Source organism: Athene noctua, chromosome 1, assembly GCF_965140245.1.
Source record: "Athene noctua chromosome 1, bAthNoc1.hap1.1, whole genome shotgun sequence".
Classification (NCBI taxonomy): Eukaryota; Metazoa; Chordata; class Aves; order Strigiformes; family Strigidae; genus Athene; species Athene noctua.
The window spans coordinates 59,312,201-59,327,587 of NC_134037.1; the positions used below are offsets into that span (position 1 = coordinate 59,312,201).

General features: G+C 43.8%; 1 protein-coding gene across 1 annotated transcript in view; it reads left to right on the plus strand.

The window, feature by feature from the left end:
• Nucleotides 1-1,007: 1,007 nt before the first annotated feature.
• The window catches only part of CLVS2 (clavesin 2), a 55,208-nt gene continuing 40,828 nt past the window's right edge, over nucleotides 1,008-15,387 (plus strand). Inside the window, exons 1-2 of the mRNA XM_074896234.1 lie at nucleotides 1,008-2,072; nucleotides 12,264-12,438. Coding sequence (XP_074752335.1) covers nucleotides 1,684-2,072; nucleotides 12,264-12,438 — 564 coding nt within the window. The 5' untranslated portion in view covers nucleotides 1,008-1,683. The remainder of the gene's footprint in view (nucleotides 2,073-12,263; nucleotides 12,439-15,387) is intronic.

Below are 15,387 nucleotides of genomic sequence, written 5' to 3' on the forward strand. Positions count from 1 at the left end.
GTATTTGCATCGGAAAGGTCCAGTCCCTCTGACATAGGTTAAGTGTTCTTCAGTGGGAACTTTTCCTGGAAGCACACTGCAGCATCAAACTTTCCGGCACGGAAAAAGGCATCTTTCCTCACTGAAATATTCAATACACAGAAGCAACGTATTTTCGCCCTTAACAAAATAATGCAATTTAAGACATGCTGCCTCCAATATGAGGTAAAAAAAAAAAAAAAAAAAAAAGAAAAAAAAAAAAGAAAAAAGGGGGTTTTCTTTATTTTACTCCCAGGTTTTAAGCTCGCAATGTTTCACGTTAAGACATTCGGCCAGAAGAGAGGATGGCAAGTGAAGCCATCGCTCGACGAAGAACGTCTCCCCACTCGCACGACCCATGGGATTTACGCGGGCCCTCGCCGTGACTCCCGCGGGATGCTCCGCGGGGGCTTACAGCCGGCCCCACACCCCGCGGGCGCCCGTAGCCCCCGCCTCCCGCGGCCGCCGCCCCCCTCCGCCGGGCAACCACCATCTTGTTCAGCGCAGCACCGGCGCAAGCGGCCGCGCCGCGGCTGTGCGCAACGCGCCCCCCCCCCCCGCGCAGGGCCGCGGTGCGGCCGCGGCGCCCCCGCCCCCCCCCATCCCCCGGGCCCGGCGCTGCGCAGCGCTGCGCGGGGGAGAGCGGAGCACGGCCGCGGGGGCGCCGCCTCCGCGCCCGCCTCCCCGCGCCCCCGCCCCGCCCGGGGGAGGGCGGCTCCCGCGCGGCGTTCCCGGCGGCCGGTGCCCCGGGGCGGCGGGCAGGTGCCGCGCCGCGCGCCTGGGCGGGTGCGCGCGCGCGAGGCGGGGCCGCGCCGGCGGCAGCCCCGCGCCGGCTGGTGCCATCTGGGAGCCGGGGCGTGGAGCGGGGGAGGGCGCGGGGGGCGACGCGCAGCCTCAAGGCCGGGGCGCCGCTTGGCTGTGCAGGCTCCGCGCCGCCGGGCGGGAGGCTCTTCGGTACCGGCCAAGTACCTGCGGATCGGCTTCTCTCCTCCTCGCAGTTTTGTGTTTTTTTTTTTTTTTTTTTTTTAATAGTTTGGTGGTGGTGGGTTTTTTTTGTTGTTTTTTTTAACCCCTCCCTCAAATCCAGGGAGACGCTTCTGAAGCGGGGCGAGCGCTGATCTTAGGTAGATGGTGCTGCCCCGGGGAGGGCAGCCCCCCTGCCACCCCCGGGCCGGGGGAGCGTCCCCGGGCGCCGCTCGCCCTGCTTAGCGGCCGGACCCCTCGCTGCAGCCCGGCCCGAGATCCGCATCGGCACCGGCACCGGCGGGGGCGGGCGGCGAGCGGCAGCCCGCAGCCCCGTCCCCGGCGGGTTTGGGCGCCTCCGTGGACCGGCTGCGGGGATGATGCGGCGCGTCGGACCCCGCGGCGGGGAGGGCGCTATGTCAGAGAGATAACGCGCCTCCGCCAGCAGCCCGGGGGCAGTCTCGGTGCCAGCCCCCCCTGCCCCCCCTCCCCGCCCCGGGAGCTGGCTGCCTGGGAGCCGCTCGCTTCTCGGCGGCCGGACTGGCAGCGGCGGCGGGGCCGGGGAGCGGCGGGGCGAGGCTCGTCGGGGCGGGGGAGCGGCGGCCGATCGTGCCGGGGCACCCCGCCTCCGGGGGGCAAGCGCCCGGGAGGCTGAGGAGCGCAGGCAGCAGGGGCGGGGAGGAGGAGGAGGAGGGCAGCGCCATGACTCATTTGCAGGCAGGTCTCTCCCCGGAGACTCTGGAGAAAGCCCGGCTGGAGCTGAACGAGAACCCCGACACCTTGCACCAGGACATCCAGGAGGTGCGGGACATGGTCATCACCCGGCCGGACATCGGCTTCCTCCGCACCGACGATGCCTTCATCCTGCGGTTCCTGCGGGCCAGGAAGTTTCAGCATTTCGAGGCGTTTCGCCTCCTGGCCCAGTACTTTGAATATCGCCAGCAGAACCTGGACATGTTCAAGAGCTTCAAGGCCACAGACCCGGGCATCAAGCAGGCGCTGAAGGATGGCTTCCCCGGCGGGCTCGCCAACCTGGACCACTACGGCAGGAAGATCCTCGTCCTTTTTGCTGCCAACTGGGACCAGAGCAGGTAAGTGCAGAGCCACCTGCCAGCCTTAACCCCATCTTTCCCCGGGCAGTGCGTGGGAAAAGCTGTGCCAGAGCAGAGAGAGGGCGGGTGGGCAGGAGGGACACACCCGGCTCTGCCCACAGGGGGCTGGGCAGCAGCCTGGAAGGCAGAGGGAGAAGAGAAAGAAGAAATGTATTTTGTGGCTTGGGGCCTTTTCAACCTTCTCATCCTTTAGGCTCTGAATTTCGGGATGGACGTAGGAACTGCTCGGGCGCTTGTCTCAACTGTCTGATATATGCCTCCCCTTAGCTGAAGTGAGCTGGCATAGTAGATGATGTGCTTACCCCCATGACAAAGCCTGGTTGCGATCTCTGTGCTGGTCTTTCTGCTGCAGCATGCACAGAGTTACTCGGGTGCATTAGGAGAAAGTAGGAGATGTTGTGTGCAAAGCAGAAGTAGCACTCGTGGCTTTTGATCTGAGAAGTTTGCCTGTGCAGGAAGCTGAGGCTCGAATCCTTTCCCTCAGCTGAAGAAAGCTCTTCCTGAGCCACCTGGAAATGCCAGGATGGAAGTTACAGTAATCACTTCTTTTTCCCACTCACATTGCTCTAAGTGTGAATTCCCTGCATAATAAGATCTAAGCGCACAAAGCTTTGGTAGAAAATTGAAGGAGGCTAGTGCAGTCCCTAGAACAATTTTTGATCCTTTTTGGGACCACTCTAGCCTGAAGATGACTTAGCAGGTTGACCCAAGAGCTGGCTCCCATCAAGGCCCTTTCTTTTAGCAATCAGCTTGATACTGTGTGACACTGTTTGGTTATTCTAAGTACCTCGTTGGGTGTCATGCCCAGTTTCTCCTGCAGTCTAAAATTACATCCACAAAAATGGCTTGATTTTCAGTGCGTGTAAATGAATGAATCCATTAAGAGTGAACTCTAAAGCCTACTCCTGTGAGCACTGCATCGTTTCCCCAGGCTCCCACCGTGAGAGCAGGTTTAGGATCTGAAGCACTTAGTGAGAAAACTTAAAATCTTGCTAGTTGCTTTCACACGAATCCAAACGGTCTTTTGTGCGGTCAACCAGGCTGGCACAGGCAGTGCTGAGTGCTCCATGCAGATATCCCAAGCTCAGCTATTTTGAAACATGAGGGCACAACCAGCTAGCAGTGTGGATAGAAAGGACAAAATTTGGAGGGACTGGCAGTCTTAAACCTGCCCTTTCAGCGTTTGTGTTGCTGTCCTCTTGAAGGCTGTGTCAACAGCCGTTTCAGGGAGTGATCCCACAGCTCCCTGCAGCAGTCGGTGTTAGAGCTAGGGATCGGTGTCTCTGCCTGGAGGGCTGCTGGCCCACCATGCCTTTCCTCCTCTCCAGTCAGGTTCGCCACATTCACACTGCCTACAGGGAGAGTTTCCGGGCCCTTGCTAACCCGTGAATCATGCCCAGAGACTGGGAGAAAACTGTCTGGCATAAATCAAAACTGCCTATGACCAGGCTAACAACTAGAAAGTGTGGATGAACATATGCAGAACTGGAGCCAGTGTTCTTTTCCTGCTTTGGTTTTCTGGCAGATGGAGCCACAGCAGATGAGGGAAGAAGCAGTTGTGATGAGGCTAAGGACTCTCCAAATGGGCTTCATTTCCCACATAATGACCTTCCTTATTTCCCACATAAGGACCAGGTCAACTTTTTATTTTAAAAACAGCTCCACAAACTCTAAAAATTCCGAAGTGAAGAATTAGCAAGGAAATGGATGTTTAGGCCTTTCACTAAGTCATACATCTACCATGAAGAAGTTCACTTTTAAACGGTAGTGTGGCCTACTCTATACTGTTACTTCTCATTAACACCACCCCCACTCCCACCCCCCAGTTCCTAGTCAAAAGAACAGCAAGAGTTTGAATTCAGAGATAAAGCAGCATTTAAAAAACAATTGCCATGTGAAAAGAACAGGTTTATTTTCCTCTTATTTTTAGATCTGCTGATATTTAAACTATATGAGATAAGCTGACACAACAGTAAATTTATTATGATCTTTTTCATAAAGTCCTATTGGTAAAATTATTGTTTATGATATAATAGGGAAGTGATTGGGGTACACAGGGGTACGGCCATGTTTGGAATTGCATCCTTATTACTTTTCAGCACTGCCCGCCAGTGGTACGCCTCTCCTCCAGAGCAAGTGATTTGTTTTCAGATAAACCACTCAGACAAAGGGGAGAGAGCTGAAGCCCAGCTGTGGGGAGTGGCTTGCTCCAAGGCACATGACAAGTCAGTGACAGATCTGGGAATGGAGCTAGGTCACTCTCTTTTCTAATTAGTTTAGTGTCTTCCATTATCTGATGTTCAGCAACTGAGCCTTGGGAGCACTGTGTATGGAACATATACTAGAGCTGCTGCACAGTATGTCTCAAGCTTATGCCTTAACTGACTTGAGATCTTACAGTATGTAAACCAGTGCTCTTCTTACAGCACACTGGGAGGATTACTTTTCATAGTCTGTCTTGTTAGGACCTCTTCATATGCTTCATAAACTAAGGTAATAGAGCACAGCAAGCCTGCAAATTTATCATGCGTGTACAACTTACTATGGCCAGCATGTAACAATTAGAAATAAGAAGTTCCAATTTGTTATTTAAATGAATAGCAGACATACTATAGATGATTTATATAGCACCAGCAGCCGATGATTTACATAGTTCCAATTAGAAAGAAAAGCGTGGGAAGTAGAAAATTCCTATGGTAAAACAAGCCTGTATACTAGATGTTAAATCATTAAACTAAAGCAGGGCCTGAAAAGTGTACCAGATGTCCTACCATCTGAACAGCTAAATCAGACATGTATTTCAAACAAATAAACAAAAAAAGAAAAGGTGAAGTATAGTACATTAAGTAGCCCAGCAGCTTTTCAATGGGACCCTGCCTAACTCTCCATCCTGTCTACTATGGGGAAAGTGAAGGCAGGTGGCATTCCTGCCAGGAGGCTGGATAGCACTTGGGCAGGGATCAGCCTTCCCTATTAGCTTCCAGATTGTTGATTCATAACTACATTTGGCTTGTAGGTGTGTACGTGCATTTGAAGACTCCCTTTTTCTTAATGTGTCCAGCTGGTGAAGGTTTTTTTCAGTTAATGGTACAATTAACTTCAACTCTCAGCGACAAGGGGACCGTTGCCATGCATGTTCTGCTGTATGCTTTGTGGCCCCTGTACACAAATTCCCAAGGAAAACCAGTCCATTTTGATGGGATTTATTTGAAATCTTTCCCGTTATTAATTATCTCAGGATTTTTCCTAGAAAGTGCAATAGAAGAGTGCAGTGATACCTAGTTCCTGTCTGTGTCACAGTGACCCAGTCAGCTCACACAATCCTCAGTGAAGATGGAAATCCACTGCTCTCATTACCGTTAGCTCCGCTGTTGCATCAGATGATTTACAGCAGGGCAAAGACGGAGTCCACAAGTTGGCTTTCAGAACGATGCTTTTATGTGCAGAAGTGCTAGAAACTTTTATTTTTGTCCCATTAAATGAAGATTTGAAATCCGTAGCTAATAGGAGGCTGGTCTGCTCCTCAGCTCGCTAGTAACGCCAGGCTAGTTGGCTGGGTATTTTTCAATCTCTGATGAAAACAGTGTGACAAAATAAATAGCAATGTTAACAATGATAGCATATTAATAATAACAAAATACCTGGTTAATAGAGTCAATTTTGTTTGGAATTAATATCTTTCAAATAATAATTATTAACGAGTAAAACCACTGTCATTTTTTTAGACTTTCATTCTGCTCATTGATGCTATTGTATTTCCTAGCTTTTCCTCAGGTATTCCTATTATCCCTTGTATTTAGACTGAGTGTTTTGGCTAGGGATCTTTTTGGTCAATGCTAATGTAAAATTTAGATCAGCTGAAGCTTCATTCGTGGCTGTGACTGTTAGACACTGGACTAACATAAGGAGTAATGAATGATATTAAATCTGAATCTAAAAGCTAATCTGTTAAAATATTTGAAGCAGTTTCTATTTTTCTATGCATTTTTGTAACACTGGTGGTGCTTTTTGTTCTTAGAATAAGGGCTCCCAGGGCACGCTTGCCACTGTTTAAGCAGAATAGCTGTAAGAGGACTTTCAATCTTCCATCTTTTCAGCATTCAAATCTGTACTCAAACTGACAAACCAAGGAGATCTGAGGCATCATTTCTAGGTACTCCTTCGTGTATTGTGAAGGCTTCTGTTTCACTGAAATTCTAAAAACATTAAGCCAGAGTAGTAGGTTAGAAATGGGTAGTAGTAGTAGTTTAGAAATGGGTAGTAGGTTAGAAAGCTCAGAGTCTTGACCAGCTTTCTCTTTTAAACCACAGTGCCACAAAAGCTCGTTTGACAGAAACCTATACTTGTCCAAATGCTGATGAGCTCAAAATACAGATTGTGAGTTCCTTACATGTTTGGGACCTTCAGGACACATTTGGCTTAAATTCAAGCAAAGAAAACTTACCGTTCTCTTCTACCATCTCTTCTAGTTAACAGTTTGCATCTGAGAGGCAGACTCATGCCGTTCAGTTTTAATTCTGAAAATAACTTGAAATTTCTTGATATGGGGGGGGGAGATGACAAATAGCAATAGAGATAGCAGGGCAACTCTGCCAAATCAGATTATGTTATTCAGTGCACAAGTGAATCGACTGGAACCAGAATCTGGTTAAACATATGATATGGTGGATGCCACCCATCATCAAGAACATAAAGCATCTGACACAGCTGGATTTGACATGAGACATCTGTACCCTGCATTCTCCCTGTCTCTTTATGTTGGCTTGGTGGAAATCACGGTGGCCTCCGGGAGTGAAGGGGATGCATAGACCACATATCCAAGAGATAAAGATGAAAGATCATAGCAAAGTACTACCAAGAGTTGATAGCAGTGTTTGCCAGACTGTTTTTCCCAGAAATCCTTGGAAATACTTTGAATCTGTTCCTGTCCCATAAAAAATTCTCAAAAAACTTTTCTGTAAAGGGGAAATTGATGCCGCTGATAAATTACAAGAGAGGGATGCTCAGTTGATTGTTTGAGCTCATCTGTTCTTGACAAATCAAGATCTCAGCAAGGCATTACCCTAGAAAGCTCTGTCGCTGTTGTGGTAGAAATGGTAGCCATCCTGAAGCCTTTGAAAGAATCACTGTCGCTGTGGCTATTAACTTGTCAAGCCTTCCCAGGCTCATTGCTTTAAAGTCAACTTGAATTAAAAATTTCAAGAGGTAGCAGATGTGTCTGCATACCAGTCCCTACCTCATTTGAACTTAAGCTGGGAATCACACAGTACAGGAACATTAAGAGTACGTTATATGTGTGATAACCTATTTCCAGCATTTGTTATTCACATTAACAACTGGCCTGAAAAAGTTGTCAAAGCTCTCCATTGAATTAAGCATGGCTCTATAAATAGAGGGCATCAAATACATTTAAATTAACCATGAGTTCTTGATTATCCTAGCAATTAGTAATACCTTGCTAGCTACAATATATCCCAAAAGTCTAAGTAAGTGAATGCAACTGAACTTAGCCATAAATAAGGTTTTATTTCTGCACAACCTAACCCCACACTACTACAGAACATGCACTGCAGCAAATCAGGCCCAGAACACCCTATGTACCTGACAGCACTGGCTTTGTAAAAGCGGGGCCAGGGCAAAATGAATGGCTTGCGGTCCCCTTAAATACATGCTGTTACTTAAAGCAGATTGGTAAGAGTGGAACAATACCATCTTCCCCTCAAACTGAACACCATGGTCTCTTTAAATTTAGAGGCTAATATGTTGATTTTTCTCCCATTTTGAAGTAGAAAGGCAATCAAAGCCATCTTGGACCAAATTAATTTCACACTCACTAGCTTATCCTGGTTTTCTCACTTTCAATTGGTTATATTTCTATATCTTTATGGAAAGTAATTTCAGTGTGGAATAAAACACTGTTGTGTTGTTCAGCAACACAAACCAGAGTAATTTTTCCTACCTTCTTTTTAAAATAGGCTTTTAATTTCCCCGAAGTCCAGCCAAGGATAGAGTGCATTTTATGGCAGAGCCTGTGCATCCTGGTTCTGACATGAACAGTAGTAGCAGTAAGGAGAAATGTTGGACAACGTGGGGCTGGAGCAGACTAAAGATGAGTCTTTATGCAAATAACTCTGTGCTGTGTGAAAGCTTCAGTATAGTTTCTTTAATCATGTTTCATTTGCTTGGGCTGTTTAGCTGATACTTTCAGTATTCAGCCTGCCATTTGTATCACCTAAGATTTCATCTGACACACCGTTTTTACATTTCTGGCTTGCCTCAGCATGTGTCCAGAGTAAAAGCTGCTTTAAATATCCACTAATGGATTTGTCTTTCTTGTCTGGTTTTCTGTACTGTACTTAAGTAAGCTATCAAAAACAAGAGAAGAGGTCTTTTACAGAATGAAGGGTAGCTCCTGTCTTCAACTATTTGCCCTGAAGAGTATTTGAGGTGTGAAGCTTGGCTGTTAGTGACATTTCCCTGTATACTCCTGGTGTGGCTTTTTAGACTTAAAAGAGTACTTGAGATACCTTCCTCTGGCAGAAAGTGTTCTTGTTTGTTTTTATCTAGACCTGTGTTCTTCAGAACTTGTTTTCACTGAGAGAACAACCTTTTGTCTTTTTCAGTGAATAAACATGTAATATCATCATAGTTACTGTGGACTGTATTTCTTACACTAAGCAAACCTACTTAGGTTATAGTGATGGTGAATATGCCATAGATTTGTGGAGGCTCAGCCCTGTGACTATTGGTTACTCTCTGTGGTGGCTGAAATCCTGGTCTCATTGATGCGTGGCAGTTTTCCCGTTGACTTGAATGAATTGAGGACATAACCAGTTGTATTTGTGTTTACATGTATACATCTATATATTTATCACATAGGTATATATAAAAGCGTTTTATGGCCAGTCTTAGAGACCTGATTGGCCTCATAAACAAAGAATCCTTATGTCTAATGCACCAGACTTCTAGCAGACTTGTGTCACTAGGGAGCTGTTAAACCAAGGCACGTGATGTCTTCTTGAAGTACCTAGGGAGGACGTTAGAGATCTACAGCAGGAACTTTAAACCCATCTTCTTGGAATGGATGTAGGGTGCTTGCAGCAGCATTCTGCTTCATGGAGCTCTCTTATGGAGAATGAGATGCTCAGAATGGGGCAGCATAAATGTTAAGTGGGGTTGAGGCTAATTAGGATTTGAGTATTTCTAACATCTCTTTCTTGTATGAGCTCTGATAGATGATATTCCTCAGACTGAGGCATTATCTGCTCTCCCAGTGACTCATCTGATATAATTTCTTTCCCAGTGCAAAGTTTCCCCTGGGAAGGCCTCTCACAGGGTGTATCTCTATCTAATTTAATGAAGCGGTAAAAAAAATGGTATTTCTGAGACCTCCACCACTTGTGGAGGTAACTGGGGGTTTGAAGGCAGTTGGCCATACTCTGAGCCTAGCGCTGACCTCGAACACGACTCTGTAAGCCTCCTTCCCTCAGGCTAAGCATGTGTTTTAATCCTGATGCTGGCGATTGTGCAAAAATGCATGTTGTAGAGGGGATTTTTAGTTCCCATGTTGGTTAGGTGCCCTCCACTGCCCGTGCACCAGTGTTGTGTTGAATAGGTAGACTAGTCTGCAGATATGCTAGGCAAACTAAGACCTTTGTAGTGCCAGTAAAAACGTCTGCAGTCTTCACGCTGCCAAACAGTCCCTACATGCCCCATTATACATTTGTGAACTTGTCTGGGAAAGAGCTGATCAATGATTTCATTTTTCCTCAGGTTGCTCTTCACACTGTGGCACTGGGGGTGTTTGCTTATCCAGAGGCCTCAGCTGTGATGGTGGCATATTTTCCCCAGGTGTCCAGCAGTTGGGCCTGGGGGAGCTGCTCTGCCTGGGGAGAGGGGTAGCATCAGCCAGGCTGTGCCCATGGTGTTGGCTCTGCCATGCCAGCCCCTGTGCCCCCTGGGCAGGTTTGCTTCAGGTTTGCCTCAGGTTTGCTTCAGGTTTGTTTCACTGTGCCTACTGCAAAAATAGAGTTCTGGCCTAATTTCTTTAATGATCAAATTGTGCTAACAATTTTAAGGATCTGGGTTTTGATCGTTTTCCTTCAAAATAGGTTTTAAGACATGTCCTTTTTTCCCATGGACAAAATTCCATTTAAGAAAATGGCCTTTTTTCTTTTTTTTTTTTTTTCCTGCCAAAAGGAAATGGAGAATTTTAACATTTTGAGGATTTCCACAGGGAATTGACAGAGAATTTTTCTTGTGCGGTTTCCTTGCCCAGTTGAAAAAACTTGAACAAGAAAAAGGGAGCATGCCCAACTTCCTGTAAACCTTAGATCTCAGAAAAGTAAAGCCTTAGAAAAAAGTTGAATCTCGGAAAAGTGGGAAGGAGAGGAGTAAATATAAAAACTTTTATCCCAGTCAACCAAACCAAATTCAAAACAAAATAAGGATATCTAAAATGAAGAGAAGAATTGTGTAAAACAATGCTTCTCCTAACGTTTTCTGGGGAAAACACACTTCCTTTTGTTCACTGGTGTTCAGCTGACATTAAGAGAATCCTTTTCTAGTCCCTTTCATAGGAATACATAGTTGGGGAGTTTGCTGAGTTTTAGTTGGCTAAAAAAAAGATGGAAAGATGCGAGGAGTCAGCAAGATCAGATTAATTTCATTTGTGTTATTTCCTTTTACAGATATTTTCAAAACATAGTTATATGTACACAACAGAACAGTGTATTCACTGTATTAAAGCAAGTAGAATTTACTATAGTTTAATTTCTAAATAAGCACATATGTTCTTTGCTACATATACAGTATGGTGAAGATTTCTCTGGGGACTCATAATTTTGAGAACTATGTTTGATGCCATCATAGGAGACTTTTAAAGGGCCTTATTAAAAAAATATCTACACAAACACTGAAGATTTAACTCTTTCTCTTGTTCCTGAAATATTTGCTTATCTGATATTTTTCTGGTTTAGTTTTCTAATACTGCATCTGATACTGTGGTGCAGACAAGCAAATTTACATCTGTTTCGGTAACTATTTATCTTACTTTTAAAGAAGATTTTTAGATGTAAAACATATTTAACCTGGAAAAAAAAAACCCTTAAACTACTACTTTCATAATTCTTAAAAAACCCCAGACAATTCAGATGTTTTGCCTTTTTTAAAAACCCAATAAGCTAAACTGCAAGTTGATTAATAACTCTATTATATAGCAGTCTAAAGATGACATTGCTGTATTTAAGCTATTCAGCTGCTGTATGCTGTATTAGGTACTTTAGCTTCGAAAAAGAAAGATTGTACTCAACAGGGCTTAGCAATATGGAATTATGTCTTCTTTTACAAGATCATTGATCTAAGAAAAGATTATGTGCTTATAAGTAAAACAATTACATATTGTAGGTGGCATCTCTACCACCCAAATTTAACATAGAAAATTCTAGGACTGATGAAAATCATGTTCCAAACTTACTCCTGGAACTACAATTTGGGTATACAAAGTACTCAGTACTCAGAAGGCAGTTAAATAACTCTTAAAAGATTGCTGTTGCTCTTAACCAGAAATGCCTCAAAGCCCTAGTGTGTATTACTTTCTGCTTTCAAGATCCTTGAGTTATCAGCCTTCTGTAATACCCTTTGTAGATTTAAGCGAAAGCATTACCCAGAGGGAGGGACAAGGGGAGCATGTGGAAATCCCTTTTTTAGCTGATAATTTTGTAGAAGCTGTTATATCAATCCCTTGGAAAAATATAGGAGGAAATTTTGGGTCTAGGTTTCTGGTGTTCGACTCAGGTTTTGGTATCATTATGATTTTAGAAAAGAACAGCTTTCATAGATAAGTTTGTACAGACATTTAATAAAATGCATAGATCTTAAAGCAGAGTAGGAGACTACAGGTAAGTTATTTGCTTTTGGTGCATTATATTCTTTTAGTTTGTTCTGACTGACTGATGGTCTAGATGTACATAATCCTGCTCCAGAGGATGCGTTCAACTAACTGAACTTTTGAGATTTTCCCAGCTTTACATACCCATAACATCTGAGGATACTTTTGTACTCCTTTGATTTAAACATTTGACAAGCAGTAAAAAGGAAGAATGCTCAGAACTTCTCCATGTCCATGGCTGTTGTTTCTTGCCTAACTGAATTTCCCCTTAATGTTCACAGGTACACACTGGTGGATATTTTGCGTGCCATACTTCTTTCTTTAGAAGCCATGATAGAAGACCCTGAGCTTCAAGTGAATGGATTTGTTTTGATTATAGACTGGAGCAACTTCACCTTCAAGCAGGCCTCCAAGCTCACACCAAGCATGCTTAGATTAGCCATAGAGGGCCTTCAGGTAACATTCTTATCTTCTTTTCTTTCTTTTCCTAATTCTTCTTCATTCTGCAACGTGTTACAAATCTAGGTGGCTAAACAAACAAAACAAAAATCCAAGAACTTCTGAAGAGCAAAGCTGCTAACACCTTAAGGTATGGGTGAACAGGCAAGCTACAGTGGCACAAACTAATATGTATGCTCAGTCAGCTAACTGTAGTAACTCCTGGTGTGTAGGCTTATTTTTTTTTGCCATAAATAAGAGGTAACTTCTCTGTCTTTATTCTGAAGTGGCTGGCTTCCTGTAAATTCTGTCTGTAACTGCTGCAGCAAGTTAGAAGTTATCAGTTCATCTTGTCATTTTGCACAGGGCTAATGAAATATGTGTTGGCTTTTATGGTTGATTCCACTGGAGAGAGGTTCTACATAGTTTGTTCTGAAAAGTGTGGGGTACTGTGATTAGACAGTTAGCTGCGAGTATTTGCTCAATTCAGTGTGTGCTTGGCTCTTTTGCTGGGTCAGGATTAATTTGTGCAGCGGTTTCTGGGACTGAGTATACAGTGATTTAAATTTCTTTTTGCTCATTGTAAATGCACATGGCACAGGCACATTGGTGGAAAGGATACTACATAACTCTTGGCTGCCTCCTATGATCTTTAATGCTTATTAAAATGAAAAACTAGAACCTGTAAAGTAGTTGTTTGCTGCGAAAGCTTGAGTTGCTATGTTAAAAATATCAGTAATTCACTCCTGTGGCAGTGTGCCTTGGTTCTACAAGGACATATATTCCTTTTCTGTGATGTCTGTATCATTTATACATTTTTATTACTCATAAAACAAAATAACAGCCTTATCTTTGAACTTTCTTCACTTTGATACTGCTATTTTTGAAGGAACTTGTATAGCAGTAGTATGGAGTTTTATCTAAATCTTGAAATGGCTTATCCAGTATTCAGCCTGCTGTTGCACACAGAAGGCTGGTGACAGTCATGAGACAAAGATCTCAATTTTCATTTTGTTGTGTTCTTTATGCAGTGGTGTGATTCCATGGTCTTGAGAACTGTATCAGAAGGCAGAAGTGAGATGTGTACTCTTAACAGTGCTGCATTTCCTTATATTGCTTACAAAGTTGTTTTATTTTTTTGCTGTTTTTCAAAGTTTGCTACTGTTTTCTTGTTCAGAACATGAATAAATACTGGAGTAGTCCTTTTAAATGGTGATGTTTCTTCTTAGACTTTAATCAGAGTTGATTATTTTGAGGAGAGCTGCAGTGGATAATTGCATCTGAAAATATGATGGATGACATACGAGACTTCAGGTGGGCTCTGAGACTGTTCTGCCAATGGATAGTTCATTACTGAGTTGAGGTGAAGTCAACTTATCCATGCCCCCAGCTTCATATGTTCCAATATCCTGAGTCTGATGGTGGCCAGCACCAAGGGCATAATTTTGTGCCCAATGCCTTCAGTCCTGTTGACTCCAGAGATGTAGAACAGAACAGGGAATGAGAAGGCAATGAAATGTCAAATGTGAGATAAAACTCTCCCAGTGCTTGAGGAATCTGTCCTAATCTATGATAGATATTGTTACCTGTAAGTATGAACTTTTACAAGGCGGTAGCCTTGAATAAAGCTGGTAGTTGGGCTCTCATAATACAGTGTTTAATTTTCTGTGGAGGACCACTGAGGGAACTAAAGGGCTAAAATTCTTTTACTAGCAAAATTGATTGACTCTCTAATGATATTTTCCCAGTAGTTGTACTACTTGGGGAGTTGTTTATATTTAATTTTTTTTTTTTTTTTTTAAATTTTTCTCAGACACTTTTCTGTGTAAAGATATATTAGAATCAATGGAAAGGACTAATGACAACTATACTGAGCATCTTGGAGGGAGAACCTAACTTCAAAACCAGTTGGGATCAGGAAGGAAATAAGAGGAAAGCATGTTGCAAAGGTGGTACAGAGAGACCCTGGGCAAGGCTCAGGTTTATTTGCACCTTCTTGTGAGATTTCACTCCTGAAATGTGACATTCCTTTACCCTCAACAGGGATTGCCTTTTATTTAGGACAAAAATGAGTAGCGGAAACATCGTTATGAATGCTGCAAAGTAAAAAATGCTTAGTCAGGTGGTATGAAGAAGAACAACTCACACACAATGTTTATTTATGATCTTTGTAAATACTCTCTGTTTAATCAGAGAAATGGAATTTACTTTGGCTTATAAGATTTAACAGGGCTCAAGATGCTGAACTTTACCATTTGGGTAATTTAAATATTTGTGTTACTTGGGTGGAAAGGGACAGGGAAAGTGGGATTAGTGACCACTGAATTTGATGTTAACCAAATCCCTTTGCCTCCTGAATTAAATCTACTAAATTTGCATTATATTTGCTTAGCTTCCATGGTGAGCAGAATATTCAGTATGGTACGTACCAAAGAGAGTTGATTACAAGCTATGGCATTTCTGGGTTCTTCACAGCTGCTTATTTTTTTAGGAAACTGCTTTTGAAAGTAAGATAAGTAAATATATACAGTTTTCTACTAAAGACAAGTTCTGCTATACACTTTGTTTGCATATATATTTTAAATGGGAGTATGAAAAGAATCATACCCCTACTGACTGGTATACATTAGAAAAACCTCATAGGTAGTTGTTTTCAGGAAAAGAGCCTTTTGACCATGGAATTTTTAATGTTAAGGGACAGTGATTATCTATAAACTAATGTGAATTTCCAGTGTATCCATCCCAACAGTGCTGAACCAACCAGTTGGTGCAGTGTAGGTCAGTGCTGATTTTTAGATCAAATGGTTTTGCTAGCCAAGAAGCAGAAACATCCCGTGGAGGTTGGGGCACTCATCTGGGACTCCTGATGCTCCAGTCCTAGTTTATACACTGGCCTTGTGCTTTTGGAAAAAAGGAGCAATACTCTTCCATGCAGATGTTGGTGGCTACAGCATTTGTGTTACACCT